General features: G+C 41.5%; 2 protein-coding genes and 1 pseudogene across 2 annotated transcripts; all 3 read right to left on the bottom strand.

Moving 5' to 3' along the window:
• Positions 1-430: 430 nt before the first annotated feature.
• LOC107540485 (olfactory receptor 56A4-like) lies at positions 431-4,315 on the bottom strand. Its single transcript, XM_087822232.1, has 3 exons — positions 4,206-4,315; positions 2,072-2,344; positions 431-1,291 (listed from the first exon to the last, which is right to left on the bottom strand). Exons 2-3 carry the CDS (start codon positions 2,318-2,320, stop codon positions 596-598), a joined length of 945 nt encoding a protein of 314 aa, XP_087678358.1. The 5' UTR covers positions 2,321-2,344; positions 4,206-4,315; the 3' UTR covers positions 431-595.
• Positions 4,316-11,266: 6,951 nt separating this feature from the next.
• Positions 11,267-12,208, bottom strand: LOC107540487 (olfactory receptor 56A4). Its single transcript, XM_016217258.2, has one exon. The coding sequence runs from the start codon at positions 12,206-12,208 to the stop codon at positions 11,267-11,269; it is 942 nt and encodes a 313-aa protein (XP_016072744.2).
• Positions 12,209-16,967: 4,759 nt separating this feature from the next.
• Positions 16,968-17,449, bottom strand: LOC107540497 (large ribosomal subunit protein eL21 pseudogene; annotated as a pseudogene).
• Between the last annotated feature and the right edge of the window lie 1,189 nt (positions 17,450-18,638).

Raw genomic sequence — 18,638 nt, 5'->3', positions numbered from 1 at the left:
ACACAATAAGACTAGTTAACATCCATTATTATACATGGTTACAATTGTGTTTTTTATGATGAGAACTTTTAAGATCTACTCTCTTAACAACTATCAAATATGCAATGCAGTATTTAACTATAGTCACCATGCTGTACATTACATTCCATGCCTTATTTTTTTAATAACTGAAAGTTTATACCTTTTGAACTCTTAAATCATTTTGCCCACCTCCCACCTCCTGCCTCTGGCAACCAACAATCCAATCCATTCTCTGTACCTGTGAGCTCAGTTTTTGGTTTTCATTTTGTTTTTCAGATTCCACATGTAAGTGAGATCGTATGGCATTTGTTTTTCCCTGACTTATTTTACTTAACAAAATGACCACACGCTCCATCAATATTGTTGCAAATGGCAAGATTTCCTTCTTTCTATCGTTGAAGGATATTCCATTGGGGTGGTGAGGGTCAGTATTGTGACAGTGGCTGAGAAAGGTTTAAGTTCTAGATGAGGGTAACAGCATGGATGCCATGCTATGTTCCTTGTGGCATTCACATGAAACCATCACTAATACATGCCCAGACTTCTCTAATCCCGGATCTTTAGCTCTCACCTCTTAATAGTGGTACTTGAGTAGCTTGATAATTCCTTGCTTGATTTCCTGGGTTCGTACTCCATAAACAATGGGGTTCAGGGCTGGTGGGATAAGGTGATGCAAGACATTGAGAAGAATGGGTACCTCTGAGGGCACCTTCTGTCCCGCCTTGTTTGTGAAGATGAAGACCAGCAGCAATGTATAGAAGAACAGTATAAGAATGAGATGGGAACCGCAAGTACTCAGAGCCTTGGTGGCCGCACCCGCTGACTGCAGGCGCATAACCGCACTCAGGATGCAGCAGTAAGACAGCAGGGTGAGCACCAGGTCGGAGCCCAGGAGGCACCAAACACTCACAAACTGGTAGAGCTTGTTTAGGTGAATATCCCCACAGGAGAGCTGTGCCACGGAAATGTTGGCACAGATGCAGTTCTCCACCACATTGTTGGCACAGTAGTTGAGCCTGGCAGCCAGAACTGGTGTGGGCAGTGTAGCCAGGAAATTTCGCAAGACAATAAAAATGACTGCCTTAATGACGAATTGTTCAGTGATGAGGGACTGGTAGCGCAGCGGGTGGCAGATGGCCACATAGCGGTCATAGGCCATGACCAGAAAGGTGGAGGACTCCATGGGAAGGAATGTATTCATGATGAACATCTGCAGGAAGCAGCCGGCGAAGCTGCTGGGCTTCATGTTGAACCAGAAGATGAGCAGGACCTGCCAGAATCATTATTCTCAAAAACTGTGCAAACATTTCTACCCTAGGGTGCGTATCCTTGGAAAGCCCTCAGATGGTTTCAACCATCCGTATTCCCAAACCACAGCCCCATAAACCCAACTGAGACAGTATCCTTTTTTCAAGTACCTTCTTTGTGAGCCCCAATCTTCAGAATCTGATTTTATACCCTTTTCTATCCATCTATAGAGCACAATTTTTGCTTAAAAATGTTTATTTATACCCTGTCTTGTCTTAATCTTTAAAGTTTTTACCTAAACCTCAGCTGACACATCTGCCCACCTAAATGTATCACAAGACATTAAACCCAGTAATCCAATATTTATATTTAAACACCCTCAACCTCTCCATACTCATAAGAAACGTTTTCCAATTATGTTTCCTATTTCAGTATATGACATAAACATACAACCAGTTACATCTTAGAAAGTAAATTCTAGAGGCCTTGGGTGTAAGGGTGGGATCATTCATAGCCAAGAAGAATCATACTAGAAGTTAAAAGAAGGGCAAAAGTTGGACTATCACAGATTCAGACACTGAGAGAGGGCCTGTCATTTGGGAAATAATAAAACCTTAGAAAAACACGGACAGTGAGAATGAGAGGGGGCATATCTTAGCTTTGATAGACCTAATGTGATGGTGCAGGCTATTCACTGAGTATTTTCCTTTAGGTGTAAGAGGATTTACAGCAGACAAGAAACAAAAACCAAAAACAGGAAAGATGATTGCCTGCCTGAGAGTGAACTATGGGAGGCACTGACCTTGGGGATGACCGTGAGGCAGAGGATGACATCCAGCAGGGAGAGGATGGCAAGCAGGTAGTACATGGGCTCATGTAGTGATGCTTCCTGCCAGATTGCTAGTAATAACATAAAGTTGGCCCCAAGGGCCAAAACCAGGAGGGGAGCCAGGGCTATGGATAGCCAGTGCTGTGTGTCCTGCATTCCTGGGAAGCAGATCATCAAGAATTCATTCACCTGGGTCCCTGTGTTGTTGAGAGATAATACCATGACTGGCAGGGGGCCTGGAACTGGCTGAAAGAAAAGACACATGAACTTAGGATTTGATTGTTTTATTAAAAACCTCTTAACAAGCTATCTACTTCCATTCTAGGCTGTAAAGTTCATCCACAATTCTATTGGCACAAAATCTGTCTAACATGTAAATTGCATCACATCAGTCCATGTTAAAACAATATTTCCTTAGTATTCATAACTTTACGAATAAAGAATAAGTTCCTTCATGTGAGTATGTTCCAACTGCACAAACATAGACTCAGCCACCTATTGAACATACTTTGCTTGGCCTCATCTCTGTGTTTTTGCATGTGTCATATCCTTTTTATAGAATCAACTCTCTTGCCCTCCAGTAACTAAGTTCTGCTTGTCCCATTCTATCTGTACCAGGAGTTACACCTCTTACAAATGTTTTTTCTTCTTACACTTATATACATACATACTTTCTTTATGATCCTTAAATACCCTGATCATGCTGTTATCAAAGCATTAATAAAACTTTCTATACTCATTGTTTTCTAATTGTTTCCCAAAATGTCTGTGCTCCATCTGCCAGCAATGGAATCTTACCTTTATATTACAGCACAGAGAAAAACACACTGCACATGGTGCCATAATTGTCACTCAATAAGTATAGTGCAGATACATGGGCTGACAGATTGTTGAAAGCATCATAAGGTCCTTGACAAGTTTAATTTAGCATCTCCATATCTTGCTCTACTATAAACCTTCAGCATTCTTGCTTAATACTCGGTAAAAAGCTGAACAAAGCAGAATCGGATAAAAAATAATTTAGTGACGAGAAAAAAATGTGACCTTGTGGTAGAACAATAAATACAAAAGACACCTGTGCAGCATCTTATTTGCATTTGTATATGTATTTGGTAAGTAACTGCTTAAAAAAATAGAACTCACTATGTGTCCCTGGAAAAGGAGGAAAAATAAGGAAGGGAGGGTTCTAAGACAAGGGGAGAACAGAAGGAATACTTAGGCATGCCCGAAGCAATGATGCCACACAGACAGCAGCGTCAGTTCTCTGAGCATCTTCTTAACCACCCAGGGTCCTGTGGGGAAGAGGCTGCCAGGTTCTTCTGTGCTCTCCTCTGAGGCAGAGGGAAGAGCATCTCCTGCAGATGGAAGTTTTGGACATACGGTTGGGGCACACCTGGACACAAAAAGTGTCCCAATCAAGGTAGAGAGTTGTTTCATTTTTTCCCTCAAATGTGTACTGTGGGCTTCTCATCGGGATTTTCTTTTACCTAGACCAGTGAGGGGTTAGGAAGCGTGAGGATGCATCGAATCACCTGGAATTCTTGTTGAAACACAGGCTGCTGAACACAACCCTCAGTTACTAATTTTGAACATCTGGAGGGCAAGCTCAAAAATTTGCCTTTCTAACAAATTCCCAGTAATGCTGATGTTGCTTTTCTGGGAATAATACTTTGAGAATGACAGAGCTACACCCAACTATGATTATTAACCTAACCACTGATTTAGACTAACCCTAATTCAAGACTGCTACCACATTTCAGCCAGGCCTTGCCACAGCTCTGCTCAGCTCCAGATACCACATGCTTTTCTCGTGATCTGTAGTTATTTAAGCACATTTTTGGCCAATCTCTGGTGTCCCAATTTAAAAGTTATCTTCCACACATGGACTCTGGGAATTCTGTAGGTTCCTTTTGTAGGGGTTCATCTCTCTGCCTGGATCCATAGTTCTTAACCACCTCTCCTAGGAGGACCAAAGCACATTAAGGTCTAGGACAAGGTTTCATTCATTTTTCTTTGTGACAGTTGGCACAAATTCAGACACTTACAATATGTCTATATCAATCAAAGTAGGAATACTCTCTGGTCAACCTTCCTGCCAGAGACAGACCTGAGCTGACCTACTGTGAGCTCAGCTGACCCACACTCTAATTGGCTCATGCTCTTTTGACATCAGTTGTCTTCAGGGTCTTCATAAACTCACATCTGAGGGTCCAACAACATTCTCTAAAATAAACAAAGAATTAAGTCAGGGACCAAACATAAAGTGTAACTTATGCTTGGCTTTCCACTGTATTGTTCCCAAAATACTTACAGAGAAAGCCTGCTCAAACAGCAGTTTGGTCATCCAACTGCTTTCAGGCAATGTGTGCCTCCTCACTGGCCTTTTATTGGTGGCTTTAGCTCCTGGACAACTTTATGAAGATGCCATCTCTTTAAAAGCCACTCTCCTGTGGCTGAAAACATGAAGAATTGGTTTGGGAATCCTGCTCCCACGAGCTCTGGTGTCCCTACAGGCACATACACATTTCCAATGGAAAAAGATAGATTTCTGCGTCTAAACTGAGGTGAAGTGAAAGAGAGTTGATCAGATTATTGTTTCTCTTCAGATGTCTGAGAGTTATGTAAACAGACATATTATTTGTAATAAAAATGAATACCACTCAGAGACTTGGAGGATGTATTTAAAGAGATCCTTTAAGAAGACAAATGTCATTAGACTTACGGAATGACTTCAACTTACATATTAGCCGCATTCTAGAAGAACTGTTTTTAAAATAAGTACTTTATGATGACTTATCACTAATTTTTATTAAGTTTTAGAAATATATTCACATATAGAAAATATGTCACTTAAGGAAAACAGTTATATGGAATCCTGAGCAGTAATTTAAAGTGCATACATTTAAAGGGGTTGAAATATAGGTGAAAGAAGGAGACAAAATGTCAGGTGGTGAGCACACTATAGAGTAGACAGATGCTATATTATGAAGCTGTACACCCGAAATTTATATAATGTTAATGTCACCCCAATAAGTTTTTTTAGCAAAGGAAGAAATAATACAGTTTATAAAGATACCAAATTTCTTGAAAAATAAATTATTTTGAACAAAGCATTTATTAAAAATAAATCTATTTTATGTTTTAATAGTTTGTTTTTCATAATAATTTGCTTTGCTACAGCATTATTTATTAAACCGATTTGTGCAAATGGTGGAGGTTTTATTGAATGATATACTAAGAAAAAGATTTTTTTTTTCTAGAAAACCACAATTGAAGAATATATTTTTGACCTCAAGGAAAACAGAACTCTAAAATTTTATTTGTTTCTGTGACTAAGACGTCCGTACTGACTATAAGAACACCTCTAACTACATTTATATTAAAGAAATATTACATAAAACATCCCTTTCTGATTATTAGAATAACTGCTCTATATTTTTAAAAGAAGAGGCACGTTTCGACGTGAAAAAAAGGGTCATTGTTGCACTTCTTCTGTGCCTTTTGTTTCAGCAGGCTTGGCCAGCTGGAATTAGATGTCAGCTGCAGAATGCTGAGGCCTGCGCGCAGTCAGCAGCTGATCTCCGTCCTGCAGCCCCGTCCCCGCTCCCTGCCCCGTTCCCACCCCGTTTCTCCGATTCTGCCAGCACGTCCTATTCTTGAGGTTCCCGCTGCGGCTCTTTCCCCCCTCTTCTGGCCCGGCTGTCGCCTCCCGTTTTTTGTCAAGCGCCGGTGGCTCCCTGCCCTTCCTCGGACCCCGCTGATCTGAGCTGGGCTCAGAGGCACCGCTGACCAGCCAGGGCGCCCCGGGCAGGGGCCTCCGGGTCCGGCGCCTCCCGCTGAGGGTCCATCAGCTCGGGGGGGCTGGGGCCCCGCTGCCCGGGCGGGCGGGCGGCCGCGCATCCCCTGGGCCAGGCTCCCCTCTTTTTCCCGAGGCCTGCGCTGGCGGCCGGGCCCCATCAGGGCCACGCGGTAAAAGCGGCCCCTCCCCAAACGCCCCTTCCCCGGCGAGCGGAGCAGCGGCGCCGGCCTCCCCCTGCGCGGCGGGCCCGGGGCGGGGCCGGCTGCCGAGTCCGGCCGGGGCTGCGCGGGCCGGGCGTCGCCGAGGGCGGGCCTCCCCGCCGACCCGGCCCGAAGGTGTCGCCGGATTGTGTCTTTATCATCGCGGCCAACCCGCGGGGGGCACGGCTGCTGCCCGCTCCCCTGCACGGCTGCTCCTCAACAGTTTTTTTCTGTTGCTTATGAAAAATCTCCTGTAAGGGTCTTAGCGAGGATGGCATCTGCGTTTCCCTCTTCTACGGATCTTTATCGACTGTGCCGTTTCAGCGACGGATCCCGTTTTCTTTGGGGCAGCGGCAGCCGCCAAGTTCAAGAGCGGGCGGCGCCGAGGCCCGGGCGGGTGGAGGAGCCGCGGGCGCCCGCGGACCGGCGACACCGCGCCCTCCCGACGCCGCAGGAACGCCCCGCCGAGAAAACGTTCCAGGAATCCACAATAAAATAATCACAAAGTCTCTAAGAAGTGCGCACATTTAGTTAGACTGCAATGCGTCCAGGTTCCAAGTGTTTATTCTACGGTTATCACCAAAATAATAGTAAAAAAAGTTGGCATAAAAATTGGATAAATCCTAAATAAGGCAGGAAGCCAGAGGGAGGGAATGTAAAGTAGGTGAGTTAAAATACAAATAATAGGCGGGTGTGGAAGAGGGCATAGAGGAATCAATGATGGCGGAAAAAATAAAATAAAATAATACAAATAATAAGATGGTAGCTATAAGGCAATCAGCGGCTGCATTATGTAAACAGGCCAAGTGTTCCAAGTAAAAGACAAAGGCTAGCAGATGGAATATGTTCATGCTGCTTACAGAAGGTACGCTTTAAATATAAGCACCTAGGACGGCCGAAAACAAATAGGAAAAAAATATATGATGGAAAGACTAACCAGGGCAATATCAGGTATTTATACTACTCCGAATGCAAACGTGAAGGCGGGAAGCATGACTCGGGATAGAGACATTTTATAATGATGAAGTGATCATAAAAACTTTAGTGCTATCAAATCTGCATGCTCTTAAATGAAGCGTGGCTAAAATTATTAAAGCTGATACTGGAATTTTAATTCACCATAAAGTGCTTCCACATGGGCCTTGGGACAAAACTGCAAAGTGAGAGGAACTTTTTATTCTTTATCTTTAGGCATGGTTGTATTTTTTTACTTAGATTTATTGGGGTAACAATGGTTAATATAAACATATAAGTTTCGGGTGTATATTGCTCTGTGTGCCCACCACCCAAAGTCGTATCTTCTCCCGAGAGGAACTTTATAAAAATCCTGAACAGAAGCAGAGGTTTTTTCTCTCCCAGGTGCAAGATGCTACTTCTTTGTTGTTGGTGGAATTTGAGCAAATGTTGGATGCCTATTTACCAAATATTTTTTAGTGGGATTTCCAAGAGGACAAGAGATTTGAAAAGACTCAGAATCCCTACTGATATGAAATCCTAGGTATCCAGAAACAATAAAAGTGATGGCAAATGTGGACAATCTACCAAGTATTTTCATGTGCTTCAAGAAGTAAATTGTAGAGAACCAAAACTTTCTAATTAAAAAATGAAATAGCAAATAGTAGCATGACAAATTATAGAGATAAGTGTAGTGAATCTACACACATGTGCCCCTCACTGGCTGACACGAGAGTCTATTTTTTTCTGTTCTCTGTTCAGGGACAGCCTATAGTCTTTCACTGTGAACAGTAGTGTTTTAGTCTAAATCGATTTCAACTGGTCTGCTAGCCAGCTGCCAACATCTGAAATGAGGCAACAGCACTAAGATTTTAATAGGTGACTTAGGACAAGAAACAACTGAGGAAGCCACAGCATAACACTATGAGCGTCAAATAAGGGAAGGGTTTTATGAGAGAGTGATGCGCAATAATCAAGAAATTGCACTGGGGACTGAGAATGACACACGGAGCAGGGCATCTCTGAAGTGCACTGTGTATAAAATAATGAAGAACATCTTCTGAAGATGTTAGAGAGGAAGTGCACATAGGAAAATAATAGGATTAATTTCCACGTATAAGTTATTTGCATGGGTTAAGCTCTGGTTGAAAAGCTTTTCATAAATTAGTTTATCCAACACTCTGATAAATCACATAATAACATGGCAATCGTAACTCTTCTTTAATGAGAAAACTAGAGCTCAGATTGGTGTGTCAAAAGCGTCAAAAGTTACACATCTAATCAGTGGCCAAATTGGTGTATCTGGGATCTCAATAAAAGTAATTTTTACCTCATTCCAAGATAAGCAGTCTTAGGTTTTATGGTATATGAAATCGCACTGAACTGCGACTTATACAAGACTTTTTGTAAGGTGCTTTGCAGAATACATTATATTAACGACTTGATCTTTTCCCTAAGAAGTTTTCAGGGGAACTAAGAAACAAGTTGTGCATGTATGAATTACTCACTTTTATTAAACAAAAAGCTACAATATATAAATAATTGTATTCACAACTCTAAAGTATGTAAAGTTAAGAAGACAAATGAAACTCCTCATCTCAGAGGAATTTATAATCTAGTATCAGAAGGAGATGTATACACATAACTCAATATGGTCAGATTGATTCCAGTGGGGTGAACAAAGGAAGGGGTTTTGGAGCAGGGAGACTTTAAATTGAGGCTTGTAGAATAAACATAGCTTGCCAAATAAAGTCGCTGGCATTGGTTTTTTATGTGGAAGAAGATACTTGAGCATAGAGTTTAAGAAAAAAATATTGAAGGACCTAATCTGAACATAATGAGCTAGGAGCAACTGGGGCGTGGTTGACTAGAAGAGAGTTGAAGAAGAGTGTTTTGTACTTTGGTTAGGATCAGTCTTTAGAGTTGTAAAACAGAGAAGAGAGTGAGTAGAGCAAAGTTATTACTTTGATGAAAGGCAATATCATAAAAATGATGTTGTTTTATAAGTTCCCCAAGAATGGCTAGCTTCATCATAGATTAGCTACATTAGAGGACATTCTCAAATGACTCTCACATATGAAGCTCTCAGCATCCAAAAAGGGGCCTAGTTACCAATGTAAATTGATTTCAGGAAATATTGGTCAATAGCCAAGTCTCCACCATTTTCAGGGCATGGTCAGTAAGGGAGCTGCAAAAAGTAAAACAAACTGATCTTCATTCAAATAAGCCACCAATCCAAAGGCCCAGAGGTCATAGAAATTATGTTGTCACCAGCACAGGATATGAAGATTGACACAATAGGGGTGAAAATAGGCTAAGAAGTAAATTTAAGTATATATATATAAGATAAGCAGGACAGAGTGGGATGCAGATGATGACTGAAATCTGGTAGAAATTGCAGGTAGGATCATATGAATTCAGAAGTTGGTAAAGAACATCTGTAAAAAACCCTCTTTCACTTAAACAGAGCACACATACGCAACTGAGTCATCCTAAAATTTATTTAAGATTTTTTTTTTTTAAAAGGAAAAAGCTATAGGAAATTTATACTACAGAGAAGTGCCATTAGATAAATATATAGACAGGATCTTTCAGGGCTAGAGGAGGCAATGGATGACACACGCCATTCACTCCACTGTAAGAATCCAAGGTCTGGAGTGAACTTTCTGTGTCCACAAGAGACCCACTCATGGCACAAAACCAATTTGATTTGTAGATCAGATCCCAGGTAGAACCCAGAGATATAATATATATCTAAATATTAAGCAATTGAGGAAATTGAGAGGCATTAAAAGTGATTAGACTACCATTTGTTCTTTATTTGAAAAACAATAGCACTCTAATTAAACTCTCGTGATTATGTGCCAGGGTCCAGTCCCAGTGGTCCAGGGGTCACCAAAGGTGTGGACAATGTCGGCAAAGAATGACAAAAGGATACGGAGACAGCGTTCAGAGCATCAGGACAATCAGCTTCTCCCTTTATTGCCTTGTTACAACTGTCTTTATACTATTTGATTTTATTGCTGGGTAAACAACATGACATCGTGCTTTGTTCCGGTTTCTGTCTTGGCCTTTCACAGTTAATGAATATACCTTCTTATCTGACCTTTTAAAGAATTTACATCTGTTTAGGTATGGTAATTTTAGTCATACCTATTGTTTATATTTCTATAGGCTATTCTACAGGTTAATCTCTAGTTTGTTATTTATATTCTGAAGTTACTATTTTATTGCTCTACCACATAGCTAAGAGGAGAATAACTAAGCCAGCTTTCCTATGTGAAGGTTATGCGAGTCCTAAGGAAGGGCTCTGGAGCTTGCGCGTGACTGTTTTCAGCCATGGTGACTGACCGCCTGCCTGGCACCTGCCTTGGTCTCTCCGCTCACATTCCCTGCAGCAGTCCGTCCTCACTGTAATATCCTGTGTATGATAAGGGTTCAGGTGTAGATTGAAATAATCTCTTTCCTAGGCTGCTCTTTCCTTGTGGGGATTCCCAGAGTTTTCCATTAATATTAACATCCCCCAGTAATACATTCCTTGTGGGAACTCCCTGGTGGCCTCCCTGTGGAATCCCCTGCATCGAGAGTCAGCAGGGCTCGGACCCAGGCCTCTCCCCCGGTGGGAAACTTCCTGCGGTAATGGGCCTAACAAGTCCTAAGCTTTCTGCTGACAGTCTGGGTTCCTCATGAGCGGCACATGATTTTCCTGTACTCCTTGGGGCTTTTACTGAATCATTGTCTTTTCCAGTCCCATCCGACTCCCCTGCTAGGGAAAAGTTTCCAGCTAGGGCAATGCCCTTTTCTGGTGCAGTGACTCGGGGAAGGACACAGAGTGTCAGGAAGGGGAACAAGCATGGGAAGAGGGACCTGCCATACACCAAGTCCCATGGAGACTGGCTGTGCAGATGTCTCCTCCTTGAAGGACTGTGTCAAGCAGCAAGGATGGAATGGCTTCGGGCAATTATAGCTTGACAAATCCCTTTCACATAGATAAGGCCAGGAAAAACTTACAGGTAATTCCAGAAAGCAAAAAACAGCCAGTGCCATAGAAAACAGGAGGTAAAATATGAATAGGCCCAAAATAGACTGAAACATTGGAGAAAGAAAAATCCATACGTATTCCTACAGTAATCATCTAAATTTTCTATTCATCATGAAAATTATTCCCCATTATCAGTTTCTGTTTCCAAAGTCAAATCTCATTTATTTTAGTTCTTACAGCCTCCTCAGCAATTTCTGGATTCCCTGCTTGATCTCCTTGGTTCTCACACCATAAACAATGGGGTTCAGAGCTGGGGGGATCAGGTGGTGCAGGATGTTGAGCAGGATGGGGACATCCGGGGGGATTCTCTTTCTGGCCAGGTTGGTGATGACCAGAACCAGCAGGACTGTGCTGAAGAAGAGGGTGAGTGTTAAGTGGGAACCACAGGTGCTCAGGGCCTTGGCCACAGCCCCCTCGGCCTTGATCCTGAGCACAGCCTTCAGGATGAAGGAGTAGGAGAGGACAATAAGGATGAGGTCAGAGCCCAGTAAGGTCCAGCCAGCCACAAACTGGTAGAGCCGGTTGAAGGTGATGTCATCACAGGAGAGTTTGGACACAGACAGGTTAGTGCAGATGCAGTTCTTGATGATGTTCTCTGCACAGTACCTGAGTCTGGAAGAAAGGATTGGAACAGGAAGAAAAAACAGGGCATTTCGGGCTACAACGAACATGGCAGCCCTAGCCACAAACTGATCCGTGATGATGGATGGGTATCGTAGTGGGTGGCAGATGGCCACATAGCGGTCATAGGCCATGACCATGAATGTGCAGGACTCCATGGCAAGGAAGCAATTCATAATAAACATCTGGATGAAGCAGGCAGAGAAGCTGATGGACCTGAGGTCAAACCAGAAGATGGCCAGGACCTTGGGGATGACAGTGAGGCAGAGCACGATGTCCAGCAGAGAGAGGAGGCTGAGCAGGTAGTACATGGGCTGGTGCAGAGAGGCCTCCAGCCGGATGGTGATCAGGAGGGTGACATTGGCCGTCATGGCCAGGAGGAAGAGGAGACTGAGGGGCAGGGACAGCCAGTGCTGCCAGCTTTGGTAGTTAGGAAAGCAGATGAGGAGGAATTCGGAGACTGGAGCAGTGGAGTAGTTGCTGGGTGATGTCATGTAAAGAATCCTGTACAAACTAGGAAGTCAGAGTCCCTTAAAATGAGAACGGAATAAATCACCATTGAAAGTATATGTTCTAGAGGCAGTTGAACTCAATTTCCATTGGGGTTCTTAACCTGTCCCAATGGAATTTTTAAATCATCATCATCATCAATCATCACTGACATTTAGCTGAACACTTGTCATGTGCTAGGCATTATGCAGAATGTTTATATTCACAATCTCACTTTATACTTTTAAAAACCACTTAAGAGTAATTAATATTGTTATAGTAATTTCACAAATAATGAAGGGGTACAGGTAAAAGAATGCAGAATAGTATGAACAAAATCAAAGAACCAGTAAGTGGTGAAGAACCAGGGAATCTAACTCTAGTGTCCATGGTTCCAGTCACCACACAAGATTTAGACTCAACCAGAATAATTACCTATCTGAGCCCTTCTTTCCTTCAGTGTAGAAAGAATAGCTGTATGGACATCTCTGTTACCTGACTCAATACAATTGGGCAGAGTCCGACATGAGGATTCTATATTTTCACTCATCAGGAAATACTGGGTTAGAGGTAGGGCAGCCCTTAACCTCGCCCAAAGACAGTGATTTCTTTCTTTAAAAAGAAGAGTTCAGTTTAAAGACATGGTATTTCTCATTCTCACTGGATTATTTGCTGTTGTTTATCTTTGTGAAGGTTCAAGAGTGTCTCCTTCAGTTTGGGTCCTTTAGAAGGGACTGTGAATTTCCTATTCAGGAGGAGGTTCACTGAAGGCAGAATGGAAGCTAGCTAGTGAGTGTAGGCTTATAAACCCACATAGGAATCCATTTACCTGGTAAGCAAAATTGTCTATGATTTTTTTGAGCCAGGATCCAATTTCCTAACCTACGGATTCAATGTTCTATAAACTTACCTGCTTTAATTCCAGTTGTTTCTCTAGTTGGTACTGTCTTATTTTCCTCACTGCTAAACAAAGAGCAGAGTGGCCAAGTGCTAGGAAGGGTAATAGTAATGGCTGTCACGGCAAAGGAACAGGAAAAAAACCAGGGAGTTATGTCAGGAGGGAAGGGTGAGCCCAGGAGCCATATAATTGGTACAGTTGTGATTACTGGCCCTGCTCACCCATGTTATCTGATAGTCTGCTCTAGGAGGTGAAGTGTGAATGAGAAGATATGAGACTCTAGCTGCTAGAGAACATAAGATTCAAAGACTTTCATTTTGGATATCCAGACTTTCCAAATACAGTACCAACACTCTCACACACACACATACACACATATGCAGTCACATATACACACACATGTAGGACTTTAAGAAACCAAGGACTCAGGGGTTCTAACAGGGGAAAGAATAGTTATGTATCAGATCTGTCCTGTAGCTTCATATGTGATTAGGAAAATGACTTTCAGTGTGAATCAGAGAAATAGAAAGAATAGACAACATACCTACGTTTATTGAAAAAGTTTCTCCTTTCCAGTAACCTCAGTTCTGAATCTTCAGAGTGACTCCACCTATTTGAACAAGCTAGAAAATAGTAAGTCCCTTCTTCATACCTGGTCTTAATGTTAGATATATTAATGCGCAGCATGAATTTAGAAAAATTTCTGAGAACTTAATAAATAGAAGAAAATTGAAGAAAAAAAAAAAAAGAAGCCCTTATAATGCAGTATAGATGTAGCTCTCATAAAGATGATCTTACAAACAGTGGGAAAGGGACAGAAGTACAGTTAAATAAAGCAATGTGCTGTGGTTAAAAAGTTTGCCTGAGATAAATTCCAAATCTTGCTCTTAAACTTATTTTATGGCCCTGATATCCACTCAAACTCCACAATACCTAGTTTTCCCCTTTATAAAATAAATACATGATATTTAAGTTTAAGGTGGTGTTGTTGAGAGGGAAAGGGGCTATCCGATTTTGAGGTCCTGTTAGGCTTGGAGACATAGCAAGCTGAGAGCATCAAAGAAGGGGGGAAAAAGAGGCAACATTCACCTGAGGGAAAAGAACTATCCTTATAGGGGATGGTAAGAGAAGAAAGGCCTGCCTAGTCAGACGTTCAGTAGTGGTTAGTTATGAAGTGTAGGGGCTGGTTGATCCTAGTTCTTTGGTGGAAGGAAGTAGGTGGGCAGAGTGTCAGGAGACAATGATCCGAGGTAGGTAGCGGTACATGCAGCCATGTGAGGTCCACCTGGTAGCAGTAGATGTCTTGTTCACTGTAAGGGACCACAGAAGATTTGAAACAGGGAGGTGATGTCTTATAGATGGGACTAAGGGGAATCACACAGAAGGTAGGGACTCATTTTTGTAGAGTCCTGAATAGTCCAAAGGAGAAGTGATTACAATCTGAACAAAGGCCATGCAAGCTGAGAAGAAAAAGGGCATTTGAGGGGTGGGAAGACTATAGAATTTAAAGTAAGAAAGGTTGAGGGGGCAGAGGGAGACGAGTCAAGAATGTCACCAAAGACCTTTGAACTGATACAGGGAAGAATTATCCTTTTCAGACCTACTATAGCACAGATATTTTCTCTTGGGCAGTAATATACTTTCTGCTTTGTTTTAGAGTCCCTTTAAAATTTCTTAACAGCTGGGTCCATTTTTACTCTCTCTTTGTATCCTACTCAGTGAAACTGAGGCTTCCTGATTAGAGAAATGAGGGGTTGTTGGCTATCTGGCCATTGTTTTGATCTTCAGTTCTCCAATTCTATCAGTTTGTATTTATGGACTAGTATTCATAAAGGGGTTCTTGTTTTAAGCATTGATGAACAATGCAGGGCCTCTGACATAAGATACTGGCAGCGTGAAAATGTCATAAAAGTATTGAATTAACCAAAATTGCAACAGAAGATCCAAGCCCAGCTATGATGGCCTAGAAAAGGAGTGATCACCTTGGCTCACAGATGATTTTAGACTGGTGCAGAAAGGAAGATTCTGACCCAACCATACACAGAGCCTTGATCTCCTAGCCATAATATGGGTGGGAGTCTTTGAGCCTACAGAAGTTTTGGACACACAACCCTTTATTATCACAGAATGACTCAGCCTTAGCTCTGAATGAAATAACAGATTTAGGTCAGTTTGTTCCTCTCACCCCTGTATCAGGATCTAAGTATTTTGGCAGCTTTCACATCTATACCAGGCCCCATTGAGAAATCCATTTCCTGGACATACCAGGTTCTACCTCTCATCATTATCTCCTTCACCATAATTTTCCTTATCCCAACTTGAAACTCACCATCTTCAGAATGCTGCACCACTGCTGTTTTTGGCTGTTGGAAAAAGCACCTAAACCGGACCCTCCAAGGGCTCTAGAGGCTGTTTTTATGGGCCCTGGCTCTACTATGCCCCCTTTCCCTCCCCATTACTCACAGGACATGTGCCCTTGTTAGGCACCTGTACCCTGAATCTCTGTGGTCTATTTCTCAAGAGAATATATTATAAAAAGCTAAATTCAGCATTGTGAATAGAGTGAGGGAAGAGATCAAAGGCTCTGGGGAGTCTAAATAAAGAAAAAGAAACTCTGGGAAAAGAATGGGGGAAATTGAGTGATGAGGATCTCCTCAGGAAGAGTTTCTCTGGGTCGACCTGTGGGTAAGAACAGAATAAACTATCCTCAGCCCTGTAAGTCTGTAGAGAGAAGTGGTAGGGGAACATCTCCAGCAATCAAAGGAGCATACATCTCAAAGGACAACTGAGGGTGGCAGGGAATACTTTCCCTCTGAGCTCTTTCCCTGCAATGGGAACATCATTAGTCCGGACCCAGGCAAATCCCTGGGAGTGACCTTGTTTACTACACACGGTCTCATGTCTAAATTTTACCTTTGTGGCTGTGTGGCTTTGTTTGTTTGTTTGTTTTTTGGTCTAAACTCTGTTTCCTAAGTAGAGTTGTAGAAAATGCAACTGTTAACAATACTCACCTTCCACAGAGCAACACTTAGCATTGATTCCTTGGAAAAACAGTAGAATTGTCACCAGTATAGCCACCAATCTGAATTGATGTGCAATAGGACCTGGAAAGTAGCCTCTTCTGTGAAGGTCTCCAGACGATTGTTAGGACAGAGGTATTTATGCTAAAGTTAGGATATTTTTTGCTTTGGGCACAGGGATCCTGGAGAGAGGAGAGGAAGCAAAGTCTGGTTTTAGCTCTTACACTTTCCTACTCACAATAGCAAGGCAGAGATGTAGATGGAATGTAATCCCATTCCCTCAGTGTACTAACTCCTCTCCTGCCTTACCTCTACCTTGCTACCTAGAGGTCCTGGGTGAAGCATCAAAGACCTTGGCAGCAACAAATATAGTTGATTGACATTTCAATGAAGAAAACTATTACATGAGTCAATCATCATTCAATAAAGTATGTTTCTAGAGCATGCAATTTACACTGGGTAAAAAAAATATCGTTGTCTCCAGGATTTCTTATAAATAAATAATTCTTCCCCACTCTCAAATCATAGGGATATGCCAGAGACAGCTGGAGGCTTAAGTTTGAACACTTGTCCTACCATTTCCTGATTAGTTCTCCTTGGACAGCTTCATAATCTCTCAGAAGCACTATATTCTCATCTTAAATATGAGGATATTGAACCATATGACTGAGGGAAGTTAAAAGAATAAAATTGCTTTTATGTTTTCTTTTTTTTTTTTTTTTTTAAGGACACAAGTTTTCTTTAATTATTTTTTTGGGGGGAAGGGATACCACACTTTTACCCAATTTAGAGAAACATTTTTATCAGCACAGAGGTCTTTTTTTTTCTTCTTTTTTTTAACACTTATCATGCCATGAATTCATAGAGAATGGGTTCCAGCAGCTCAGTCCCCTGTCAATTGGTTCTCACAAAGTGTGCTTCCCTGGGTGGAGCAGGCCAATGCTTTAGTTGAACCCAGGTACCTTTCTCTTTGGCTTCCTTCTTTTTCTGATCATTTTCCTTCACACGTTTCAGAAAGCTATCTCGGCTCTTAGAACGCTTAATATGCTCAATACGTACATGAATTCTCTTGGCAAGAATCTAGCCCTTAACTTGTTCGTTCACAACAATGCCCACTGCATGCTGGGTGACATTGTAGACTCTTCCAGTTTTGCCACGGTAACATTGTGGGGCATTCCTTTTTCAACAGCGCCCGTTCCCTTGATGTCTACAATATCACCTTTCTTGTAGATGCGCAAGCATGTGACTGAAGGAACAACTCCATGTTTTCTAAAAGGTCTAGAGAACATAGAGTGGGTGCCTCTCTTCTTTCCCTTTGTGTTGGTCATTTTGGCTAATTACTGGCAGATAGCAGTTCCAGCCTAAAAGAAGGTGCTTTTACTTTTTCACTGAACAAACATTATGACCCTATTTTGTACAAAGTGCTATACTAAAGATTAGACAGCTTTTTTTTAGTGACAATTTAGTTGGGTAAAAATTTGAATATTGACAAGTATTTTATATGCATATTAATTGAATAATATAATATTATAAAATATAAAGTCCTTACTTGACATCATTGATAGGTTCTTGGAAACTGTGACTTTAAGCAAAATGACATATACTGAAACTAATTTTTCCATAGGTAATTGATATAAACAAGACTTTAATTCCTATGGCATATTTCCAGTCATAGAAACATCACCAAACGTCTAATTAAAGACCATAAACAATTCTTATATTAAACATTGACAAGATGTGAGCTATACGACATTTAATGAAGATTGGTAGTGTGGTGAAGGCCTGGGGTTGGTGAGGAGTGGAGGGGGGAAATGGGGTAAAAAAAAAAGGGGACATCTGTAATACTTTCAACAATAAAGATAAATTAAAGCATAAAAAAAGAAAGAGGTAAGATAATTCTTTTCCAACCCATTTATTCTAGATCAGGGTCAGGGTTGGCCTGAGCTTATCCCAGAAGCTCAGGTTGCAGGGTGGGAACCATTCTTTGAAAAGCTAGAGTACATTTTTTTCCTCATCAACATTATAATGAAACAGCATTATCTGAGGACCTGCTGTATATGTTATATATAATATATATTTGTGACATATAAATATGTACACACACATGTATATGTATATGTATATGTGTGTATGTGTATATATATCTCCACAGCTTTCTGATATCTACTGTCGTTGTTGAGAATATATTGTAAGTAAAATTGCTGTTCCTTTGTAAGTAATGTATTACCTCTCTGGGCCTATTCAGAACATTTTGTCTTTGGGGTTTTAGAAAGTTAGCAAATGTGTATAGATTTTTAACAAATCTATTCTGCTTATAATTAACTAAGCTTCTTGAATGTGACTATAATCCAGCCATTATCCCTTTGAATGTTCCTCCGCTCCTGGTTTTTATGTATATTTTTGTACAAATTCAGTTATGGGTATATTGGGCCTGCTTGTTCAATTCTCTTTATCTTTTCACCTTTATTTCACATTCCATTCTCTTTCAAATTGTACTGCTTTTAGAGGAAGCCTTTC

Source organism: Miniopterus natalensis, chromosome 11, assembly GCF_054644295.1.
Source record: "Miniopterus natalensis isolate mMinNat1 chromosome 11, mMinNat1.hap1, whole genome shotgun sequence".
Lineage (NCBI taxonomy): Eukaryota > Metazoa > Chordata > Mammalia > Chiroptera > Miniopteridae > Miniopterus > Miniopterus natalensis.
The sequence above is the reverse complement of the archived record's forward strand: the minus strand, read 5'-3'. Positions and strand labels throughout refer to the sequence as shown.